Raw genomic sequence first — 22,000 nt, 5'->3', positions numbered from 1 at the left:
GAGAGCAGTATAGAAGTGGAGCACTCTGAGAGTTTTCTTGACGATGGGAACTTACTTCATTGAGGTGGCAGTGCTAATTTTCCCTTCAAACTCCCTCTGTGACTGAGGTTCACACATGGAAAAAAAGCAAATGTTAATGCATTTCTCAGATTGATGACAAAAGGACTTACAGTTACAAAAGGCAGCTCACATTCCCTACAACATTCAGCATCCTTCCTAAACCTCAGGCCCTCCCAGGTTCTTTGCTCCTATACCTACACTAGCATAGTAAGACTGTTGTTCTCCTAAGCCTGCATATTTCCAACAGAAACCCACAATTTTATTTCAGTTCTCCTGGGAAGATCTTTTCTGACTTGCATCCTTGCTGTGTATGAACAAAGCGACGCAACAATTCGTTATACCCACTGCAGATCTCACAGGCACCTTCCTGTCCCACATGAAGCCAGCCTTTGCAAGACTATGGCCACTGCAAAGGCATGAAACCTCAGGGCAGATGGCTCACAGATCTCACAGGTCTCTTTGCAGGGACTGGCAGGTTACTTGCTCTTTTCTTAAACAGAGTTACTGTAAGAACGGTGCTAAGGTGTCTGAGAGAGCCCACCAGACCCCAACATATGCATTTAATTACTCAAACATTTTAACATAAATGAAATTCAAAAAATTATTTTACAGGAAGTTTAGCTCTGGAGTCCAAACCCTAAGGTATGCAAAGAGCTACGTATATCCAAGACAGAAAATTGCTTCCCTATCACAAAGCCAAGTGCAGGTGCCCAAAGAGCAGCAATAACGCAGGGGACAAAGACTACTTTTCCTCCTTTCAGTAAAGCTTTATCTTCCATAGACAAACAAGAAAAACCATCAACTACCAGCATACATTAAGTTACACAGAGCTCTGTATTTCTGCATGACTGGAGTCTTCTCGCATATTGCTGCACTCGGTCTATGGCTTCTAAAATAACTCTGTAATGATAACAGGACATTTATGACAATGCTGTTCAGCCCAAAGCCCAGTAGACCATGCAAGAGCAAGCATCCAACTGAAGGCAATAAGTCATGCTGAAGATCTGCAAGGAGAACAGTGTTTTCAGCATACCACTTACACTAAGCCATCTTCCTGAGGACCCCAGTCAACCCCCTTACACACAACAGAATTTTCTTGCTTGAAGCAGCATCTGTTTGAGTGAGCAATTCCATAGCAGCTAATGCCACATATCAGGCAGGCTGGGAAAGCAGAGTCTTTCTCCTGCTACCCCTGAGGCCATGAGGTAGAGGTGCTGTAGAGAGGCTAGGAAATGCTCTCCCTACATTTACACACATATCAGAAATATCGTTCTCGGATGTATTTCAGCTACATGAAATCAAATCTTGACTCCTTTGACAAGACTGATACAGCAACTATTTGCCCATTTGGATGACCCAGACATTGATTCGTTACATGAACAGCAAGCGATAATCCACTCTGAAGTTATCCATGTAGTGGTATCATTTGTCTTTAGTGGAGTCATGATACAACTGGGCATGATTCAAAACGGGCTTCACTCTGCAAATAACATACAAAGAAATATGTTAAGGCATTTAGGAAATAAAGTCTCAAGGATACTTGCTATACTGGAGGAATCATCCGAATTACTGAAAAAGACTTAAAATACTAGTCTACTAACTCAAGACTTCACTTCAAGGAAAGAAACATCAAACAGCTTTTTCAACATTTTTGGATGGAGCTGCTTGCTGAGGTTTGTATCTACACTACAATATTAACATGACAGCACACAATACTACCATAAAATAGCAAGTCTAGGTAAATAAATGAAAAAAAAAAAGCAGAGGACCACTAAACCTCAACTGCAAATTGTAAGACTGCTGCAAACAAACCCAAATTTTCATCTCAACAACCCTTCTTTTCACTCTTTCCTTCACCAAGACATATTTGGACGCTTGAAACGCCACAAACGCAAAACAGAATTACCAATTCTCCTCCTTAAAACACAATACGAAGCTCCTAATTATACGACTTCGGCGTAACGATTACTAATTAACTGCGATCCCCGATCGAAGAATGCAGTAATCGTTTTCTTCCTCAAGAGCAGCGCTCGCTTCGTTTTCAGCCGAGTTCTGCTACGAAGGGAGAAAGAAAAAACCCACCGGCACCCAAGGGAGGAAAAAAAACCACCGGCAGCGAAGGGAGAATAGAAAATAAAAACACCGGCAACGAAGGGAGAAAAAAACCCCACCGGTACAGAAGGGAGAAAAAAATCCCCCACCGGCACTGAAAGGCAGTGAGGGTCGGGCGGGGGGCACCGCAGAGAAGAAACGCCGCTCCAGAGAAAAACCACCCCGCACCGCGTATTTCGGCACCGCCCAGGACGGGGGTCCCCGCGACGCCCCCCGCTCCCCCCGCGGCGGCACCGCGTTTGGGGGAGAAAGGGAGCGAAAGGACGGGGGTAGAGAAGAAGAGAAGGTGCCGCCCCGGTGCGAGGGGAAGGCAGGGGAGCGGGGCCCGCCGGCACTCACCGCGCCGCGCCTCACCGCGCCGGTGTGCGGGGCCGCAGGTGCCGCGGAGGAGGAAGCGGGGGCGGGCGGCGCTGGCGAGCCAACCGGGGCCCGGCGCGGCGCCGTGAGTCACCAGCGGCCGCGCGGGGCGGCCGGACGGCTGCTATAAGAGCGCCGCGGGGACGCCCTCCCCCCCGTGCGCGTCTCTGTCTCCCTCCCGTCCTGGTCGCCTCTCCGACCGCGGCGCCTTCCTTCCCCCTCCCCTTTCCCCTGTCTCTGCCTCTCCGCGGCGATGCGGTCGGAGGGGCGGCGGGCGCTGCCGCGCTGCCGGGCGCTGTGGCTGCTGCTCGCCCTCGGCTGCCTGCGCGCCGCCGCCGCCGGTGAGTGCGGGGCCGGGGGGAGGCGGCGGGGGGGGGGGCTGGGGCGCCGCCGCCTCTCTCCGCGGCGCCTTCGCCCACCGCCCTTTCTTTATTTCCGAGCTCTCGGAGGGGCTCCTCGGGGACGCGGGGGGTGGGGGTGTCGGTGAGACCCAGCCCGGCCGCCCCGGGGAGGTTTGTTTTCCTGCAGGATGGGTGCCGGGGAGGGCTTTGTGGCGGGGGAAGGAAGGAGGAGCCCTCGGGGAGCCTTGGGAGTTAAACGCGCTGTCAAACTACGGCGGAGCAACTTTGGCTTTGTGGCATCCAGCGGGTTTGGCGTGGCTGTGGCTCGGGGCCGGCGGCGGCCGGCCGGGAGGGGTCTCCACCTGGCGGCGAGGCTGCGCTTTGCCGGGTCCCTCCTGGCGGGCCGGGCTCGGGCCGGGAGCGGGGCCGCCCCCCGGAGCAGAAGCTGAGCCTCTCATGGCAGAGGGACCCGCGCCTTCAGCCCCTGGGACGGTCAATTAAAAGCGTTTCCCTCTTGAGCCGAAGAACTAATCGGTTGGCTGACTCCTTTCCGTCAGGAACCGAGGTCCGGACTGCCCCTCTGGGTGGGGAGGGATGTGACAATGGATGTCTGCGCTGTCTTAATCTTAATCTGCACCGTTTTAATGGGTCTTAATCTCCTGACTAGTGCCCTCACGTAGGCCTGAGTGTAAGATCTTGGCTTGCCTGTGTTTAAATGTAGTTGGGCCTTGTAGTCTGAATTCTGTGCAGTAGATTGGACTCTTGAGTCAGGTAGAGCTGAGACAGGGGATTGCTGCAGCCAGTTCTCGTTCAGAGAGGAAGAGGGGAAATGTCAGCCTAGTCACTCCTCAGTTTCCATGTCATGTAGATTGCCCCCGTGTCCAGCCTACAATAGATACGATTAAACAGCTGTAGTATGAAGGACCGAGGTGGCTGGCACTGAAGTTGCTAGCGCGCTGTGGTCAGAAATCGTAACGAGATATGCAGTGGAGGACAACTGGAGCTCACCAAGTTAGTTTGAGTCTTCCCTCAATCTGAGTTAGTGGCCCCACCAGCGCTCTCCTGCCAGTAGTAATTGCCAGGGTCTGGGGTGGGGGAGGGGGGGCGGGGAGCTGGAGTCTAAGCTGGTTCCTGTTTGAGCTCTCCCTAGGTTTCCCAATTGCTCTTGCAAGCTTTTCTGGGACTTGGTGTCAGATGACAGCACACAAGTGTCACATGTTTGAGGGAGTCCAGACAAGTAATCTGACAAGTTAGGGGCTTAGACAAACTGTGACAGCAGAGGTAGGAGAAAGCTACTTCATTTTAAGTGGTTATTGTAACTGTGATCCTTTACCCTACACACGTTGCTGCTTATGAGCCAGCTTCTAATAAGTAGTTACCTGGGGAATGGTAAAATGTGTTAGCGATCACAGGCTGGGAAGGTACTGGTTCTTAACATCATTTGTCTAAGCTTCATCCCAAGGAAGAAAAAAGGTGTGAAGGTGTTTCTGGTGTTTAAGTAATGTGAAGAGAGGCTTTGAATTAGTGGCTAATTGATGCTGATCTAAAAATAATGAAGTAAGTAGTGACTGAAGCTGCAGCTGAGGTATGACTCCATTGCTTCAAGCAGCAGTGGATTATAGTGTTAATGTCATAATTTAATGGTTACCTGACACTGCAGAACCATGCTTGGGGACGGGGACCATAGTTACTGGACCTCACTGGAGTTCACTTTAAGTAGCCCTTAGAGTCTGACAGATATCTTCAGGAATAGCAACAGATGATAACCTTTACCTTGGTATCCCTGTATGTCTGTTGGGTACTGTCAGTTCTTTACTTGCTTCTGGGCTAACAAAACTAATTGTTCTGACATTTCACTTGTATCATTGCTTTTGCAGCTGATACCCTTATTGGAATGATTTGTTGTAAGGATTGTGACCCTGAAGTTATAGCTGTTACTCCAAACTGAGTCACTCTTTCATTTAGCCTGGTGTATTGCTTCCCTGTAGCATTTGGTCAAAGTGATGTTATGTTTGTAAGTCAAAATATATTAGGCAGTCCTGGCAAGCCTTTTCTGGTTATTTTAGCTTGAAATAGAGTACCTAAGGGCTGTGGTGTTATTTTGGGATCTCCTGAGTGGCAGGTTTAGTCTAATATCTGTGATATGCTATTTTGGGAGAGGTTGACTGTTCTCACTTTGAAAGCCTGGATGAGAATGTCTCAAAACTAAAAGTCAGTCACTGTGTATCTTAGGTGGTAGTACAGCAAAAACTGGAATAGTACATGTCCAGGGCTTGCAAGCAGAAGGCTACCTCTCTTAGAGTTTACTGGACAGCAAGGTGGTGTTAGGCTGACAAAGCTGACAACTGTGGCTTCTGCAGCCTCTCTAAGCTGGCTGGATTGTGTCTTCTAGCACAAGGCAAGCTACTTGTTTGACAGCTTTTGACCAAATAGTAGTAGCTTTACAAAACTATGCTATTAGAAAGTATGTGCTGGTGTAACTCCCATCCTTAAAAGGAAAAGAATGGGAATGCAGGGCATGAACTGATGTTGAGGTTTTTTTTTTTTAACTCTTGGAACACAGTTCCCATTAAATAAGTAGTTCAGGTTTACTATCTGACAAGAGTTTTACTCAACCACTAAGACTGCTAAAACATCAGCAGAGCTCAATAACCTGCTGTTTCAAATCTAGCATGAATTTGTGAGACACTCAGCAGGTAAAACTGCCTATGTTGTCCTTGTTTAAAATCTGTCCAGATTTGCCATTGTCTATTGTCTGATGGCTGGCAGATATAATGTGAAAAAGCCAAACAGTTTCCTTTCATTTGGAAGCTGTCTTTTAATTTGCATTTCATACACAGAAAAATATAAGATAACAAGTAATGTTCAACTAAAATTTGATGCCATTCGTTTGCCCTGGAATGCCAAGACAAAGTGCTTCTACTAAGAAATGCAATACACCAAGGAGGAGCGGGAGTGTTGTGTCATACCGTAGGCATGTCCAGCCAATACTAATGCATGAGCTTATGCATGTGCCTGCATGCATTACATGGAACAGCTCTGGCTTTGGTGCTGAAGGAGCAGGCTGCTGCTTTTAGTAATGTTCATAACATGGCTTCAAGACAAACTGTGTTCCCTTGAGGAATCGGGTCATGGAGTTTTGAAGCAGAAGATACTCTGGAAAATGCACTCTTAACTCTAAGCACGATGCAGAAAGCAGTACCTTACTCAAGCATACTAACAAATCAAGACTGTTATCAGTTGGGAGACAAAAGACTTGTTTCCAGAAGGAAGTGATAAATTATCTTGATCTCTTTGCACCACACTTGATCTAGCCTTAATAAGTAAGATCCAGGTTAGTAATGACACCTTTTGTGTGTACTTAAGGAAGGTCTCTGGGTACCCTTGTTTGAGGAGTAACTTAAATCATGAAAACTCCTTATTCTACTATAGAGAAGACACTTAAGCTTTCTTTATAGTCTCAGGGGTTCTGCAGTAATGTATTAGCAGCAGAGTACTGAAATGCTAATCCAGCTTGACATTAGTTGGGTATAAACCAAGCTTGCTTAAAGTTTGAAGAGTTTTGAGATTCAATCCTAGGTGTTGGGCAGTGGAAATCATTGTGTGCTTATATCGCTCTGCCTTGCAAACTTAATCCTCCCTTGAAAAGGAGAACTCAGTGAGCAAGAATGCTGAAACTGGTTTACTGTTGTCAGTAGGTGGACTGTTCTAGTGCTTAAGCTCTGCACTTGTACTGTGAAGAAAAGCTTCTGGCTCTACTTTCATGTTTGAATGAGGAGACTGCAAAGATTTGGAGCTTGGATCTGATTTCATGCTGCTACTATGCTGTTTACCAAGCTGGGTAACTCCTGGATCAGTAGTGGGGGAAATCAAGGAAGTATTGTTGAGTGGTATCAGGGCTTAGGTTTCTTTTTTCATTGAAGGTGTGAGAACAAAATGTGAGGAATCCCAGTTCCCGTGTAGTAATGGACGCTGTATTCCCTTACTCTGGAAATGTGATGGTGATGAAGACTGTTCAGATGGCAGTGATGAGAATGCTTGTGGTAAGTAGTCGAAATAATACCTTTGTAGTAATACTTTCTAGTGTGCAGTGTGGTCTTAATGGTGGATAGCTGGAGAAGCTTATCCTGTCTAGCACTTCTGACAGTCAGAATACAGAGTTGACAATAAATTCTGTAGAACTGTCTTAATGCCTTGTATGCATCTGAATCGTTTGAATTTTCCTAAACACTATGAAAGTCTCCTGGAATTGTTGACTGGGAGAAAAGACTGTGAACAAAACTCTTTATTTGCAAGAGTAGTGACTGTCAAGAACAGAATACAAGCCTGTTCTCAGTCGTTGCTTGAAAACATAGTAGAAACTGTTTGCTATTAGCATTTACATGTTGGCAATTCAATGGTTAAATGCCCTGTTTTATATGTAAGAGTGATTTTGCTGAGTCTCCTATAAATGGTAAGCCTGGCTTTGTCTGCCAACCCTTGCTTTAAGCAGACATAGAGGCCAAGATAGATGACTAGATGTACTTAGAGAAGAGGTGAAACACCCAATATCCAGCACTGGTGTTTGAATTGCCAGTCTGCTTGAGCAAACCTTAACTGTTACCTTAGAGTTGCATAGTACCGTGCTTCTGTAATGACAAATCAAATGCCTTTGTAGTAAACTCAGAGTTCAAAATCTGAGTATTAATGTCAATAGACCTTACTTTAACTCAGATGTGTTCAAGGCAACTAGCAGCGTAGTCTCCACTAACAATAGCAGTCCTTCAGTGCCTGGTTAGAGGAAGATAAATATTTCTTTGTGCACAGTGTAACTCTCAAGGAAATATTGAACAGCTCTGTCTTTAGACTGGTGGGGACAACACCAGACATCCAAAACTGAGGATATTGCAACACCTTCCTAGGGAAGGGCAGTGTATCTCTAGCTGCAACAAACAAGCTAAGCTCTGGTCCCTAAACAAGTGGCTGTCCTTTTCCCTTGCAGTGAAGAAGACCTGTGCTGAGTCTGATTTTGTGTGCATCAGTGGCCAGTGTGTGCCTAACAGATGGCAGTGTGATGGGGATCCAGACTGCGAGGACGGGTCTGATGAAAGTGCTGAACTGTGCCGTAAGTGAGCCTGGCTTGTCAGCACAAGCAAGCCTGTGGGGAGTAGTGTTATGATTTCTTGCCTGCTTGCAGTCTAGCTCTCCTCCTAAAGGAAGGATGAATTTGTGTTGAAAAGCATCTTTCTAAGTGCTAGCTTAGCTTTGGCTATGTCGAAGTCTTGACAAGACTTTTTACTACTTAAAAAGATGCAGAACTGAGTGAGGACTCAGCACTTGTACCTGGTAGCAAGTGCCAGATATTACTGACAGTCAGAAGCAGCAGGCACAACACGGCAGACCTGACCATTGCTGTGCCTTGTTCACCAAGTGATGACTAGCTTCCAGAACAACTGCTTCACAGGATAACCAGAGCTAGTGTAGGAACTGAGTGGTTGACTGCATGTGGAGGTGTGGGAAGGAGAAGTGAAGAGACTTGGTTGTGAGGTCTCACAGGTAGCAACCACAGTCTTAAGTGTGGTAATCAAGGAATACAGATCCATGAAGCTTCCTTTCTCTGTATCAGTAAGATCCACACTGAAGAATACCAAGTCCTACTGCACTTTGGCATTACCTCTGCCTACTACTATGTGCTATAGCTTAAGCTTCAGCGATATAACTGATGCACAATCACAAAACTATCACTATGAAAGTACTCTTTTGATATTAATCTTTTAGGACCCAGAAGCATTCTTTTTACTAAACATCACAGACTAGTGATGACTCTTCCTTGACAGAGCCGTGAACTTAGATGGATGCTGGCATCTAACTGCGGTTTTGTCCAGAGCTGAAGCCTTTCAGTCTGAACTTTCAGGACAACTGCTGAAACCCCAAATCAGTAGCCCTTAAATTCCAGAACTCTTAAATTGAACTTAAACTTTTTTCAATAGATATGAGAACATGCCGGGTAAATGAAATCAGCTGTGGTCCTCAGTCAACCCAGTGTATCCCAGTGTCCTGGAAATGTGATGGTGAAAAAGACTGTGACAGAGGAGAAGATGAAGAGTATTGTGGTAAGGGAAGAAATGGTGGCTGCATAACTCTATTTGAAATTGACTTGTCTGGAGAGGAGCAAGCTGGGCAGTATATCTGGGAAGATGAATTTCTTATAGTATCGATATATCCTTAAACCTACATTCATCTTATATTGCAGCCTGCTTAACAAAATGGACTTGTTCTAACACTCCTCTATCCTGCTAAGCCAAGAACTACAACAATATAAACTATTCAACATCTATCTCTGGCGAATTTTGGCAGTAGCCATAGGCTTAGTCACCTGTCAGACAAACCATCAGAACTTGCTCTGTGCAGAGTTTCTCAAAAGTAGCTCTAGTTGCTGCTTACATTAACAAATGGTCTCCTAAAAATCTAGTAGTGACTTGTGGCTCAGGGTACAGCTGATCTGATTTATAGGCCTGTCCTGGAGTGTTCTGTGCGTTTAGTCTGAAAGTGCAGACAAGTGAAGCTAGATTTCAGACCGGTGCGGAAGTGAGGCTGCTGGTGCCAGCATTTGAGTGCAGCGTTCCTGGCTTGTTCTAATGAACTTGCATATCTGAGTTATTTAAGAGAAATTTGCTGTAACCAAAGCCACAGGGCTAGCTTCCATCAGAGTTGCCTTACCTGGATGGGCTAAGGAGACATAGACCTCCAGACTTCTGCTGTATCTGAGTTGCTGCCTTACTCAGGAAGCAAACACCTTAGTCTGACAAGGAAATCTGCAGACAGTATTTGTAATAAAGCTGATGAAAATACCAGTTTAGGCATACTGAACTGCTAGCTACACTGCTATAAAACCAGTGTAATTTATACTGGTGTAAGCTGCGTGAGTGTTCGTAAGGTGACTGGATAAACTGCTGCAAGATCTTGATCTGTTGGCCAGGTAAATGGGCCACTGCCATCCTGGGAACCAGCATGAAACACTTAAATTTCAAACTACGGTCCATGCTGACCATCTGGCTACCTTAATCTTCTTCTGTATTCTAGAGCTAGCAATTCTCTTGCCTTCTGTCTCTGGCCCACAGGGTTTGAGTCTGTTTCCTGAACGGTTCACACTCCAAAGCAGAATAACCTTGCTGCTTCAGAAGGAGTTATTTTTGCTCAGTAGCTCAAAACTGATGCCTCTCAATCATAACATCCAAAGGCAAGGAGAACAGTCTGTGTGGAGCCCAAGCGGCCCGTAGGTTCTCAGTTAGGTTCTCCTAGAACCTTATACAGGGTGCTGATATTCTCTCGGCTAACGGCTGATCAAGAACCTGTAAAGCAAAACACCTTCATATGAAAGTCTGCCTACTGGTGCTAATCTGCTAATCTGTCTTACTCCTGTTGATTCAGGCAACGTGACTTGTAGTCCAGCAGAGTTCACATGCAGCAGTGGACAGTGTATTTCCAAGAGCTTTGTCTGCAATGGTCAAGATGACTGCAGTGATGGCAGTGATGAGCTGGAGTGTGCACCTCCTACTTGTGGAGTTCATGAGTTCCAGTGCAAGACCTCCGCTTGCATCCCCAGCAGCTGGGTGTGTGATGATGATGCTGACTGCTCTGACCACTCAGATGAATCTCTAGAGCAATGTGGCCGCCAGCCCGTGCCTCCTGTGAAGTGCTCTGTCAGTGAGGTGCAATGTGGCTCAGGTGAATGCATCCACAAAAAGTGGCGCTGTGATGGAGATCCTGACTGCAAGGATGGAAGTGATGAAGTCAACTGCCGTAAGTTAACGTGGCCTTTCTCTAGGAGGTCCTGTTTGGCTCCTGTTTTTATTTTCTTTCCTTTGGCAGACCTCAGAAGTTTAAGTCTGTAATGGCTGTGTCCTCAGCTTCTCGGACCTGCAGACCAGACCAGTTCAGATGTGAAGATGGGAACTGCATCCATGGGAGTAGGCAGTGCAACGGTGTGAGAGACTGTCTGGATGGCACTGATGAAGCAAGTTGTAACAATGGTAAGTATGGAACTAAGTAAGAATAAGTTCTTTGCAGAATATCTGTTGAAGCTGGTAGTTGCCTTTACAATCTTCATTATCTCAGTTATTCAGTGCTCTGGACCTGGCAAATTCAAATGCAGAAGTGGAGAATGCATAGATGTCAATAAAGTGTGTAACCAGCAGAGAGACTGCAAGGACTGGAGTGATGAGCCCCTCACGGACTGTAGTAAGTGAACAAACTTGTTACACAATGCTGACTTCTAGACATACTTGAATACAGCCTCTGAGCTGTAAAACGTCCATCTGGAATGCTTATATGCACTTCCTTGGTGGCAAATAATCAAAAGCAACCTAGTCAACAGGCTAGTTTTATTCTAGCCAAACTGGCTATTGGGATGACTCCTCCATGGCCAGAAGGCACTTGAAGGCATTAGACTCAAATTTCCAGGAGCCTCAGTCTTCACTGTAGCCAACCTGTAACACAAGTAACATGCTAATAGCTGAGCGAGTATGAATTTGATGAGTCTCTTGCATGCGCAGTTTGTCAGATGTGGCAGGTATCATTAGAAAGTGGATGGGTATCTGGTAAAGCACTGTGTGACTCAGATTTTAAGACTAAGCATGTGCTATCTCAGAAATGGCCGATTCTTTTCTTCTAGATGTAAACGAATGCCTGGTGAACAATGGCGGATGCTCTCATATCTGCAGAGACCTCATTATTGGCTATGAATGTGACTGTCCAGCTGGGTTTGAGCTTATAGACAGGAGAACCTGTGGAGGCAAGTATCAAGTAGGTTAACATGGACCCTACTGGTGGTGTTGGAAATGAGAACAAATTAAATTGTTGTCTTTACAGATATCGATGAATGCCAGAACCCTGGTATCTGTAGTCAAATCTGTATCAACCTGAAAGGGGGCTACAAATGTGAATGTAGCCGTGGCTATCAGATGGATCTTGCTACTGGAGTGTGCAAGGCAGTGGGTGAGTATTGGCATAAGACTTCTCTATCTTCACTTTTAAAATGAGATAGCAAGTAATGTACTACTTATGCTATTGTGGTTTTGACACTGGTTGTGCTGTTAAAAAAATAACTTGTACAGACCTGAACACTTCCAACACTTTGAATCATGCCATGATACAGTACTTAAAGCTGCCTGACATAAACTGCTTGTCTAGAAGTACAGATAATGCTCTACACTCTTTTCACAGGGAAAGAACCATGTCTTATTTTCACCAACCGCCGGGATATCAGGAAGATTGGCCTTGAGAGGAAAGAATATATTCAGCTAGTAGAGCAGCTAAGAAACACTGTTGCTCTAGATGCTGATATTGCTGAGCAAAAGCTTTACTGGGCTGATTTCAGCCAAAAAGCAATCTTCAGGTAAATGGACTCAGCTTCTGAACCTTTAGTGCGCTCCTCTAAACCATCCACATTTTATGCAATATGCTTCTCTAGACTCTGTTGAGGAGGACTAGATTCCTGATGTCCTAAAGACAAGGTACAGTAGATGCAAATTCCCACAAGTAGCTTTGTGTATGCCTATTGTAATTCTTAGTAACTGCTGCTGCAGTTGCACAAAAAGGGCTCTGAAAATTCAAAAGTGCATCTTCTACCTTATCTGCCTGAGATGTGTACAGTATTTGCTAGGGTGTGTCAAATGATAGTATCTGTGGAGGAAGGGTTTGAAAGTAAGTGTTTCTTGTCTTTCAGTGCCTCTGTTGATACCCGTGATAAAGTTGGAACACATGTCAGAATCCTGGACAACATACACAGCCCTTCAGGAATTGCTGTGGACTGGGTTTATAAGAACATCTACTGGTCTGACTCAACTGCAAAGACCATTTCAGTGGCTAGCCTGGATGGCACAAAAAGAAAGGTTTTGTTTGTTTCTGACCTGAGAGAGCCAGCTTCTATTGCTGTAGATCCTCTTACTGGGTGAGTATTTGTCCTGGCTCTCTTAAAAGAGCGGACCTACCAGCTACTCCATGTCCTGATAACTGACTTAGGTAGCCTTTGTTAGTTATTGGTCATAATTAAGAGTGATATTATGCAGTACTATAGTGCATCATACAACATAAATTCTGCTTCACAGCTTTATGTACTGGTCAGACTGGGGTGAGCCAGCAAAAATTGAAAAAGCAGGAATGAATGGATTTGACAGACAGCAGCTTGTGACAACAGAAATCCAGTGGCCTAATGGAATTGCACTAGGTATGTTGAACTTGTCTCTGTGCCAGAGGTATTCTGGACCTTTAGCAATTTGTTTGCTACAAAAGCCAAGGTCATCCTTCAGAGAACTATTTTCAGCTTCTGAGAATGGGAACTTCCTGTGTGTTTGGAGACACTGCAGCAGGCACAGAAAACACTTCTCAGATACTGAAATGATAACTTTTCTTGCATTGCTCTATATTATAGTTGAGGCAAAGGCCACTTAGGCAGCACTGCAGCAGCCTCCTGTATCCTGGTATGGTAAGAAACTAGGGCAACACTACAACTGTTCTTGAACCAGTGGGCCTTTCAGCTATTGCAGAAGGTTTGGAGGGTTTCTCCATGTAGATACTAAGTATGTTTGGGTTTATTCCTTCTAGATCTTGTAAAAAGCCGTCTGTACTGGCTCGATTCTAAACTACACATGCTGTCAAGTGTGGACTTGAATGGCCAGGACCGTAGAATTGTGCTGAAGTCTCATATGTTCCTTCCTCATCCTCTTGCACTAACAATATTTGAGGTGAGAATGGCCTCCTGTAGTAATGATCAAAGATATTCTTCATAGTGTATGGCTAGCAATTATGGTGCTGATAGCACAGTGGTAATGCAATGCAATGACTGTCTTGTAGGACCGTGTCTACTGGATTGATGGAGAGAATGAGGCAGTCTACGGTGCAAACAAATTTAGTGGAGCTGAATTGGTTACCCTAGTGAACAACCTCAATGATGCACAGGACATCATTGTGTATCACGAACTTGTTCAGCCTTCAGGTAACTCTGATGCGGTTTATAGTTATGTCAGTGTATACATGTAAGAAGCCTGCCCTGCTTGGGTGGTGGTAGATGGTATCCCTCCCCTACATAGCTGTTTGCTTCACTTCTACAAGTGTTTGGAGTTTCTAACATAGGCACCCCTTCTGGGCTTGAGAGCAGGTCTAGTTGCAATTGTTCTTTCTTTGGCAGAGAGGGTACAAATATATAACCTGCTGAGACAAGTAACTCTACTAGAGCAATTATTGACCAAATAATTATGCTATGCACCTGGGGTGGGAAAGCTCACTCCTGTAAATTGCTGTACCAACAGGAAGGAACTGGTGTGAAGAGAATGTGGCAAATGGAGGCTGTAGCTACATGTGCCTGCCTGCTCCTCAGATAAATGAACACTCACCAAAATACACCTGTGCATGTCCAGTTGGATACATCTTGCAGGAGGATGGTCTGAGATGCACAGGTATGGTAACATGACTGAAACATTTTCCAGGGTGGTTGAGGAGGGAGTAGTGGTACTGAACCTGTTGGAGGCAGATATGGCAGCACAGGCTGAGAGCTTTGTATAGATTAATCTGTTATAATTTTTTTTGGAGTGGTGGAATGGTCTTCTAGCATGCATTAAGCTGGCCCTCAAAGTCGTCAGGTGCTGTTCAAAGTCTGTGTTTGGCTTCTGCATCATCATTATTTGCAAAAAGACCTTTTACCTCCATGGCTTCCTGCAGATAGCAAGCATATGCACAAAGTATACCAAGCCCCTCTCAAATAAAACAAGGGATATAAACTAACAGGGCTCTACAGTGTATAAATACACAGTGCTGAAAAGCTGGTAAGTTAATCTTGCTGGCCAGGAAGGCTTGTTTTGGAGCTCCTTTTGTAGTTCAAACAAACAGGCTGCTGCTGCTACCCTGAGCTCTGTCTACATGGCAGACACTTTTATTTATCAGGTTAAACAGAACTAGAAACTCCAAGTTCCCACTTACTATATTGCATGTTGATTCTGACTGCCACAATTAGAGCACTGAATGTAAGAACACTGTCCTCAGCTGGCTGCTGTAAAGTTTTGCTATAGGTATCGAAGTCAGTATATACTCAGCCAGTAAACTTGTGGAACTAAAATCTCACTCAAAAACTGAAGGGGTGAGGGTGGCTTACTGTTGTCATGATTCTCCCTGTAATTCATGCCTGATTAACTGTCTAGCCTGGTTCTTGGACTTATTTTTGATCCAAACCCTTCAGCTGACCATGTGCTATTGAGGAGGCTAATGTCAGTGTTTCCCGTAAATCTAGTTGGCTGCATGATCATTCTCCCATCTGCTAAACATTCACTACCATGGCTCTCATAGCTAAGGCATTGCAGAACTTCAGGATTAACTGGGTTCTTGATCTATAATTAGTTTCAGGTACTGGAGCAACTGTGGCTTACACTGATGCTAAAGATACCAGAACAACAGAAAAATCTCCAACTGTTGGACTAGTTCCTGGAGGTACTGGTCCCAATAACTTAGACTGCTAAACATTAGAGAAATTAAATGCAAACTGACCCACTAGCCTAGTTTAAAGTTTTCTCCTTTGCATGCAAGTAGAAAACACAGGCCAGGTCATGTGTGAAGTACAAATACAACAACTGGAGAATGTGATAAATGTAATTAGTTCACTCATGACAATGTGGAACCTTTCAGGTTCCATGAAATCCCAGGTGTGCTCAGAGAAGGCAAGCAACAGAAAAGCTTTCTACTAATATGGGATGAAGCCCATTAGACTTTTGCAGTGTGTTACTGAAAAGCTAATACATGATAGCAGCTTCTGGGCTTGGGAATTGCTTGCATCTGACCAAAGTCTGTCATTTTGTCAGTAAGCAAGTTCACTAGTCCAAAATCTCCTGCAGGATTCAATATCACTGGTACAACATCTGAAGTAGCTGCAGCTGGAGGAACATCAGCAGCTTGGACTGTTCTTCCGGCCTGTGAGTATAGCATTCACTAGCCTTTGGGACACCTGGTGGTGGGACAAGCCACTTCTAATGAAGAGCTTAACTTGACCTTACTTTGTATTTGCAATTTGTTCCTTTCCCTAAAGTATTGCTGGTGATGGCTGCAGTGTGTGGCTATTTCATGTGGCGCAACTGGCAGCAGAAGACCATGAAGAGCATGAATTTTGATAATCCTGTCTACCTGAAAACTACGGAAGAGGACATTGCAATTGATATTGGAAGACACAGTGGTTCAGTAGGGCACACCTATCCTGCAGTAAGTAAACCTACTGACATGGCTAAAGCTCCAGGTTAATCCTTAGTAGACATAAAGACTGCCAAATTATCTGATTTGAGTTTATGAGAGATCTTAGCCCTTGAAAGCTACAGCCAGACATTGGTCTGAATCAGCTGAGAACTTGTCCTCTTAATGTTAAGGTTACAGTAGGCAACAAGTCTCCTGTACCTGGGTTGGAGTAAATAGTGCTGAATGTGGTCACTAGCTTGCAGAACTAGCCTCTGTTTTAAACTGTCATGTAGTGATGATATGCATTGTTTTGTATCTTTTATTGGTACATTTTCAGCTAACTTGTACTTATTTTGTACAGATATCTATTGTAAGCACAGATGATGATATGGCGTGAGCGTTGGATCAGCAATCACTTCCGGTTTACTTGTGTTTTACACTCTTTGGGGATAGTAACCAGGTTTGTGGCTGAAAGACTTCCTCCATTCTTGGAAGAAAGAAGATACTTTATGTATGGAACACTTATGTAAATAGCCATTTTATACAACTTAACAACACGTTCTGTAAATACCTGTCCAGAACAATTCAGCTTTTAGTGGTTACTGTTTTATCGGTAACCCTTGGATTGGTCAGTTAGCAGCACCACTGACCAAATATAAAGCACTTTCCATAGAAAGCCATATTCCAGCCACAACTTGTAACACCTGTACATATGTGTATAGGCCACTTGTAAATATTATTCTTGGAAAATCACTATTGAGCACTTTTAAATACTTCAAATGTAAATTATTGTACACTGTCTTTTTCAGTGATTGGGGCAATGGCAATAAGAAATAAACGGGTTACTAGGATTGCCAAAAATTTGTAAACATAAGTAATTTTGTATGTATGATTAAAAACAATCTTGTCTGTTACCTCTTAGTTATGGATGCTCTTTAAAAACACACTGTAAATCTTAAATGCAAAGAAGGGGAAAAATAAAAAAAATTAAGCAGTTAGAACATTGTTCTGTTATTCTGTTAGCACTATGGTAAAATAGTGTTACTCCTAAACTGGAAGCTGTAGTGGGCTCCACTACATGCAGTATTTCTTAAGTTATTTCAGCAGTACCCCAGACTGCTAAGAGAGCACTGACCAGCCATTTGGCTAAGGTTCATACTGGAGACTAATACTCTGCCCAGTGCTGGGCTGAGTGCGTCTACTTTCATAGAATAACCAGGTTCAAAGGGACCCACCGGATCATTGAGTCCAACCATTCCTATCCTAATTCCTGTCCTGTCCTATCCTAATTCCTATCCTGTCCTGTTCCTATCCACTAAACCATGCCCCTTAGCACCTTGTAAGAGTTCATCTGGATTTATGAGTTAGGATTGGTGGGTTGTTGACAGGTGCCGTTGACAGAGATGCTACATGGACACAGGTCAAAGCATTATCTGCTAGAGAAGTGTAAGGTCCTTGCAAAGGACGGTATGCCCACACTCATGGTGGTGTCAAGCTGCTAGTGGTTAGTCCTCATGGCAGTGCCAGTGCAGGTTAGATTGTGGTAGCTGTTATCTATAGCTGTGCAAGGGAATAGCAGAGCTGTGACTTGGCAGCAAATCATAGCAGCCTCTTCCTGGAGTCTCTACTGAAAAGCCCCTGTTGCTACATGTGTAATCACAGAAGCCCCCTGCAATAAGCATCAATGAGCTAGTGCCGCTTTCCAGTGGGAACTCAGTTAATTGTAATGGCTCCAAGAAAACTGATGACTTGAAGTGCTGCAGCCTTTGTTATGGGTGGCCATAGGAGTGAAATACACTGATCTCAGTAACTGTTTTGTACCATGCTATGTGAGGGCTAATTTTGACAGCACCAACTATGTTTCTTATTGACTATGCTTATGTAGTTCATTCACGTAGTAGAGAAGGATTAAGATGGAATTAACTTGGAGATCCTGTGGTCTTTAGGCATTTTGCTGTGTGATTAAATTTGGAGTAAAGGAAGAGGTAGCTTTTGATCTTTATGACATATGTGCCTGATACCCTACAACTGAGTAAGATTAAGTTGTGGTTTCACTGCTGACACTGCAGTATCTTGGCCTTATATTGCCACCTCATAACTACTGTATAAGGAGCTACTTCACTGTTGCTAATCCTTCCTTCTTCAAGGTGAAGAAGAAAGTACTTCTGAATTCAAGTCCTTCCAGTTTAAGGCTAAGACATAGTTTGCAAGAAGTAAAAATCTGCCCGTGCTTTAGTGATGACTTGTTAAATCATTTTCAATCGTGTTTCCAAACTAGTAACAATAAAAATCAAGTTAGAACTTGGATTACATACTAGGCTTAGTTCTAATGCCTGTTCCCATTGCAGTTACAGCTGGGTTCTGGTCTCTTAATGGTATTCTGTGTATTGTCGACTCTGTTTTTGACAGAGGAGGGTGGCTGCCAACCTCTGCATGTTTTAAAAAGTTTTTTTCTAGCACACTCAATACTGTTTGTGGAGCTGAAGCTTCTGGCCAGCTATCCCTGGCAATCCTTGTCTGTAGACATTTTCAGTATCTGGAATGCACGTGAAGTGAAGTGTCTTGCAAAGATTAGAATGTAAGGAGAGCTCTAAAGTTTCTGGCCAAGAACACTATAACTGTTTTGCTGAGTACTTTCTGGGATAAAGTGCCTTTCGTATATGCCTAATATGTAAGTATTATTAGTTATTGGATAGAATTCAACTTATTAAGTTAGGCATTTGACTCTGGTTACTGCATGATATTTATGTTGAAATCTGACAAAACCTTTACCATAATTCTTAGTTACTTTGTTAACTATAAATTTGCATGGCAGCTAAATACAGGCAGAATGCTCTGCCTTTTTATTATTTGTACAGAAGAGAAGAGCTCCACTTTTTTTTAGTAAAGTTCATTGCTGCCACCAGTATCATGCTGAATGGCATGTGGAGTAGGCCAATAAAGACACACCTTCCTGAGATTAGCATTCAGTCAAAGCAGTAACTTAAATCTATTTTGGGAACCTGAGTTAGTTGTTACAGAAACTGTGGGCTCTGGGAACTTGGGTTTTTGACTTTATCCCAATATGCTGAACAAAGTTGTCTGAATAGTACCTTGGCACACAAAAGTAATTTCTGCAGTCTATAGGAAACTTAACACAAACAGATAAAACTTCTGTGCCTTCAAATAGCAGGAAAGAGGAGGAGTGGGAAATATCAGACAGTAACAGGATATGATATAAGATGGCCCTTACTTAGTTGCAGATGTTGTTTGGCTCTTAGTCTCACTAGGTTTATTCTCCTCTGAGCCTCTTCATTTTTGTATTATGAAATTGTTGTTTACTTCCACAGCAGGCTTGGAGAGTAGTCAGGGATTCCTTCTATAAAAATGGATCTAACTTGCATAGACAAATGCCTTACTATCTTTGAACAATTATTTTCTTGGGCCATCTGCAAGTGTTTGACTCTGTTTTATTGCTCTGTCATGTGATACCTTTGGCTCCTAATGGCAGTGGTATAGCTGTACTGAGCACTCCAGCAGCAGCCTGTGGCTGTGCTGGTGGCTGCTAAATGAATTCTTGGAATCATCCGTGTCTCAGCTCTTCTGCTGAAGTCTCATGAGCTCTCAGAGCAATGGCACATTAATAACCTGTTTGGTCAGATTTCACTCTTAAGCTGGTTTGTAGTCCACTTGAAGAACTTGCTGCCAATAGATACATAAATATGGCTTTAGTTGGTTATTGAGGTAGTATTTAAGGTAATGGCATAGTTTTTGTTTCCCAGCTGAATGCAAAAGCCTCTAGCTCCAAATACTGTCTATTTTTGTTCAATGGCTGCTAGCTAGTGTGAGTGCAAAGTTAAATTTGAAACTGGCTTTTTCTCTCCCTTAGAAATATTCAAATTTCTCTTAATACTGTCCCTCTGCTCCCGCATTTTTTTCTGGATCCTATTTGATCTGCCTTTGAGCAAAAATGTAAAATATCTACAATGCCAGAAAAACCAGAGGAAAATGAACATAAAGGGAATTGAAGTTGCCCATGTGATTCAGTTTTTCCCCTTCTGTACTTCATTACTCTACAGATAGTTGCAATATGCCTTTTCCCAACCCAGCTTGTATTTGCTTATATTTTTATTGATTTTGCCCTTATATTTACTTTGTTTTAATTTCCCCATCAGATATTTGCTGAAACAGTGAAGATCCCTTTATCTGTTTTTAGATGAGTGGTGAATTTTGCTGGAGTAGAGAAACGGACAAAGAATCAGGATGGGAAAATTAGGATGGGAGACCTCAGATAAAGGGAAAAAAACTTACATCTATAGAAGCACTCTTTGCTGCATATCCTTGGATGCCAGTGGTTTGCCAGTACTTTGTGGATAGGCTACAGCAAGCCTGTGAAAAAACATGCCCCTATTCCTCCTTTGAGCTGAGACACAGCAGTGGTTGGTGTTGTCACTTATTGGAAGAAGGTACTTCAGTCTGCTCTGCTTAAGTACAGAAACGGACTTAATATGTTCCCAGCTTACTACTTTTCACTTTTATTTCCTCCTGAAAAATCTTCACAATTTGACTATATCAAATGAAAAAAACTTAAGAGTGCAGGAGGGACAAAGAGACTGTGAAATGATGGTTAGGCTACTGAATAGCTAGGCTCTTTAATATCAGAAATAAAAACTATCTCTGGAAAGGATGATGGTCTTAAATCTCCTTTGCACTGCCCTGGTCAGGACACCTACCTCTGTCAGGCAATATAAAATGCTTCATATCACACATAGGAAAGAAACCATCACCACAACCTGAACTGAAGGCTAACTTAACTAAGATACTCTTTAGTCTATAATGAATTGCTTGAACAGTAAATCAAAACAAATGACTGGTTAAAACTAATATTTAGTACAAGTGGGGTGGATTTTTTGGTTTTGGTGGTTTGTTTTATTTTGGTTGGTTTTTGTTTTTTTTTGCTGTGGAGATGTCCTCTGGAGAAAACTGAGTAGCCTTCAGGTCCTTTCCCCCCTCATCTTTCCTAGACATAATTACTTGGGGTCAAATTTCAAAATACATGGAAATAGAAATGTTTTACTGTACTATCAGTGCGTATATCTAAAGCTTAAGTAACTGAATGGCAACTTGAAAGGGTTAACTTAACATTCAGAACTGTTGTTTCCCTCCAGTGGAAAGTATTGTTGAAAGGTCTCTTGGAAAGGCTGATCATTGAATACAATGAATGCCATAACAGTCCAGAAGTGGTGCTGCCTGGTGTAAGGTCCCTTTTGTGGATGCATGCAAATGAGAGGTGGCAGTTTTGTTTGGACTTCTTATTCCATTTTTGGCCATTAGACGTGTGAAACCTCACCTGTCCATTTAAATTAAGATTTAGAATTTTAGTTTAAGAATGTTAGCCTATGATTTGGTAGTTGCATAATGTATTGTGGTTGCAGTTTTTAGCTCAGAAATAGAGAGAGTACATGCTTCAAGAGTTTGTTCATTCATTTTGGACCTGGATTGAAAAAGTGCTTAGAAGGCTGTGTCTCATGGGGATTTAGAGATATAAGTAACTTGTTTAGTGAGGGGTGGTTAAGGAAAAGCTTTGGTGATTTTAATTAGGGCTTTAGCTACTCTTTCTCGCATGCTAATCTACTGATATCACTGTGCTAAAACTTGATGGATATAGTCAATCATATGAAGCAACTCTACACACGTTGTTGAACACATCAGAAAAACAATCTGCATAGTTACCAAGGGCTCATCATGTCCTACCAGCCTGCTTGTCTTTAGGAATTCAACACTGTCTTTTTCTTCTGTCTAAACTGGGACATTAGTGAGTGTTGTTCTCACGGAGTTTTCTTCTGCCTCCAAGTGGGTGGCAAGTAGGGTACCACAGGGTCTGTCCTGGGATGAGTGTTGTTTGACCACTCTACCAGGAGCTCTGAGAAGCACACAGATGACACCTGGTTGGTGGCAGG

The 22,000-nt window shown here is 43.5% G+C and overlaps 1 protein-coding gene across 2 annotated transcripts; it reads left to right on the top strand.

Moving 5' to 3' along the window:
* The first annotated feature begins 2,727 nt into the window (after window positions 1–2,727).
* VLDLR (very low density lipoprotein receptor) lies at window positions 2,728–17,053 on the top strand. 2 transcript variants are annotated; one of them, XM_069880351.1, is made up of 19 exons: window positions 2,728–2,870; window positions 6,794–6,913; window positions 7,852–7,974; window positions 8,840–8,962; window positions 10,281–10,652; window positions 10,760–10,882; window positions 10,968–11,090; window positions 11,524–11,643; window positions 11,721–11,846; window positions 12,075–12,246; window positions 12,577–12,801; window positions 12,959–13,077; window positions 13,455–13,594; window positions 13,704–13,845; window positions 14,159–14,305; window positions 15,240–15,329; window positions 15,731–15,808; window positions 15,922–16,091; window positions 16,423–17,053. In XM_069880351.1, exons 1-19 carry the CDS (start codon window positions 2,783–2,785, stop codon window positions 16,456–16,458), a joined length of 2,637 nt encoding a protein of 878 aa, XP_069736452.1. In that variant the 5' UTR covers window positions 2,728–2,782; the 3' UTR covers window positions 16,459–17,053. The 2 variants fall into 2 exon arrangements, with proteins under 2 accessions (XP_069736452.1, XP_069736453.1); XM_069880352.1 differs by lacking the exon at window positions 15,240–15,329.
* Window positions 17,054–22,000: the final 4,947 nt, after the last annotated feature.

The sequence above is a fragment of the Phaenicophaeus curvirostris genome, chromosome Z (genome assembly GCF_032191515.1).
Source record: "Phaenicophaeus curvirostris isolate KB17595 chromosome Z, BPBGC_Pcur_1.0, whole genome shotgun sequence".
Taxonomy (NCBI): Eukaryota; Metazoa; Chordata; class Aves; order Cuculiformes; family Cuculidae; genus Phaenicophaeus; species Phaenicophaeus curvirostris.
This window is presented reverse-complemented; position numbering and strand designations above follow the sequence as displayed.

What these genes read in the sequence shown, in the direction of transcription:
- VLDLR (XM_069880351.1), top strand. Translation starts at nt 2,783, where the DNA reads ATGCGGTCGGAGGGGCGGCGGGCGCTGCCGCGCTGCCGGGCGCTGTGG. An exon ending in TGAAGCAAGTTGTAACAATG is followed by an intron (nt 10,883 to 10,967) that starts GTAAGTATGGAA and finishes TCATTATCTCAG; the next exon opens with TTATTCAGTGCTCTGGACCT. An exon ending in TAGGGCACACCTATCCTGCA is followed by an intron (nt 16,092 to 16,422) that starts GTAAGTAAACCT and finishes TATTTTGTACAG; the next exon opens with ATATCTATTGTAAGCACAGA.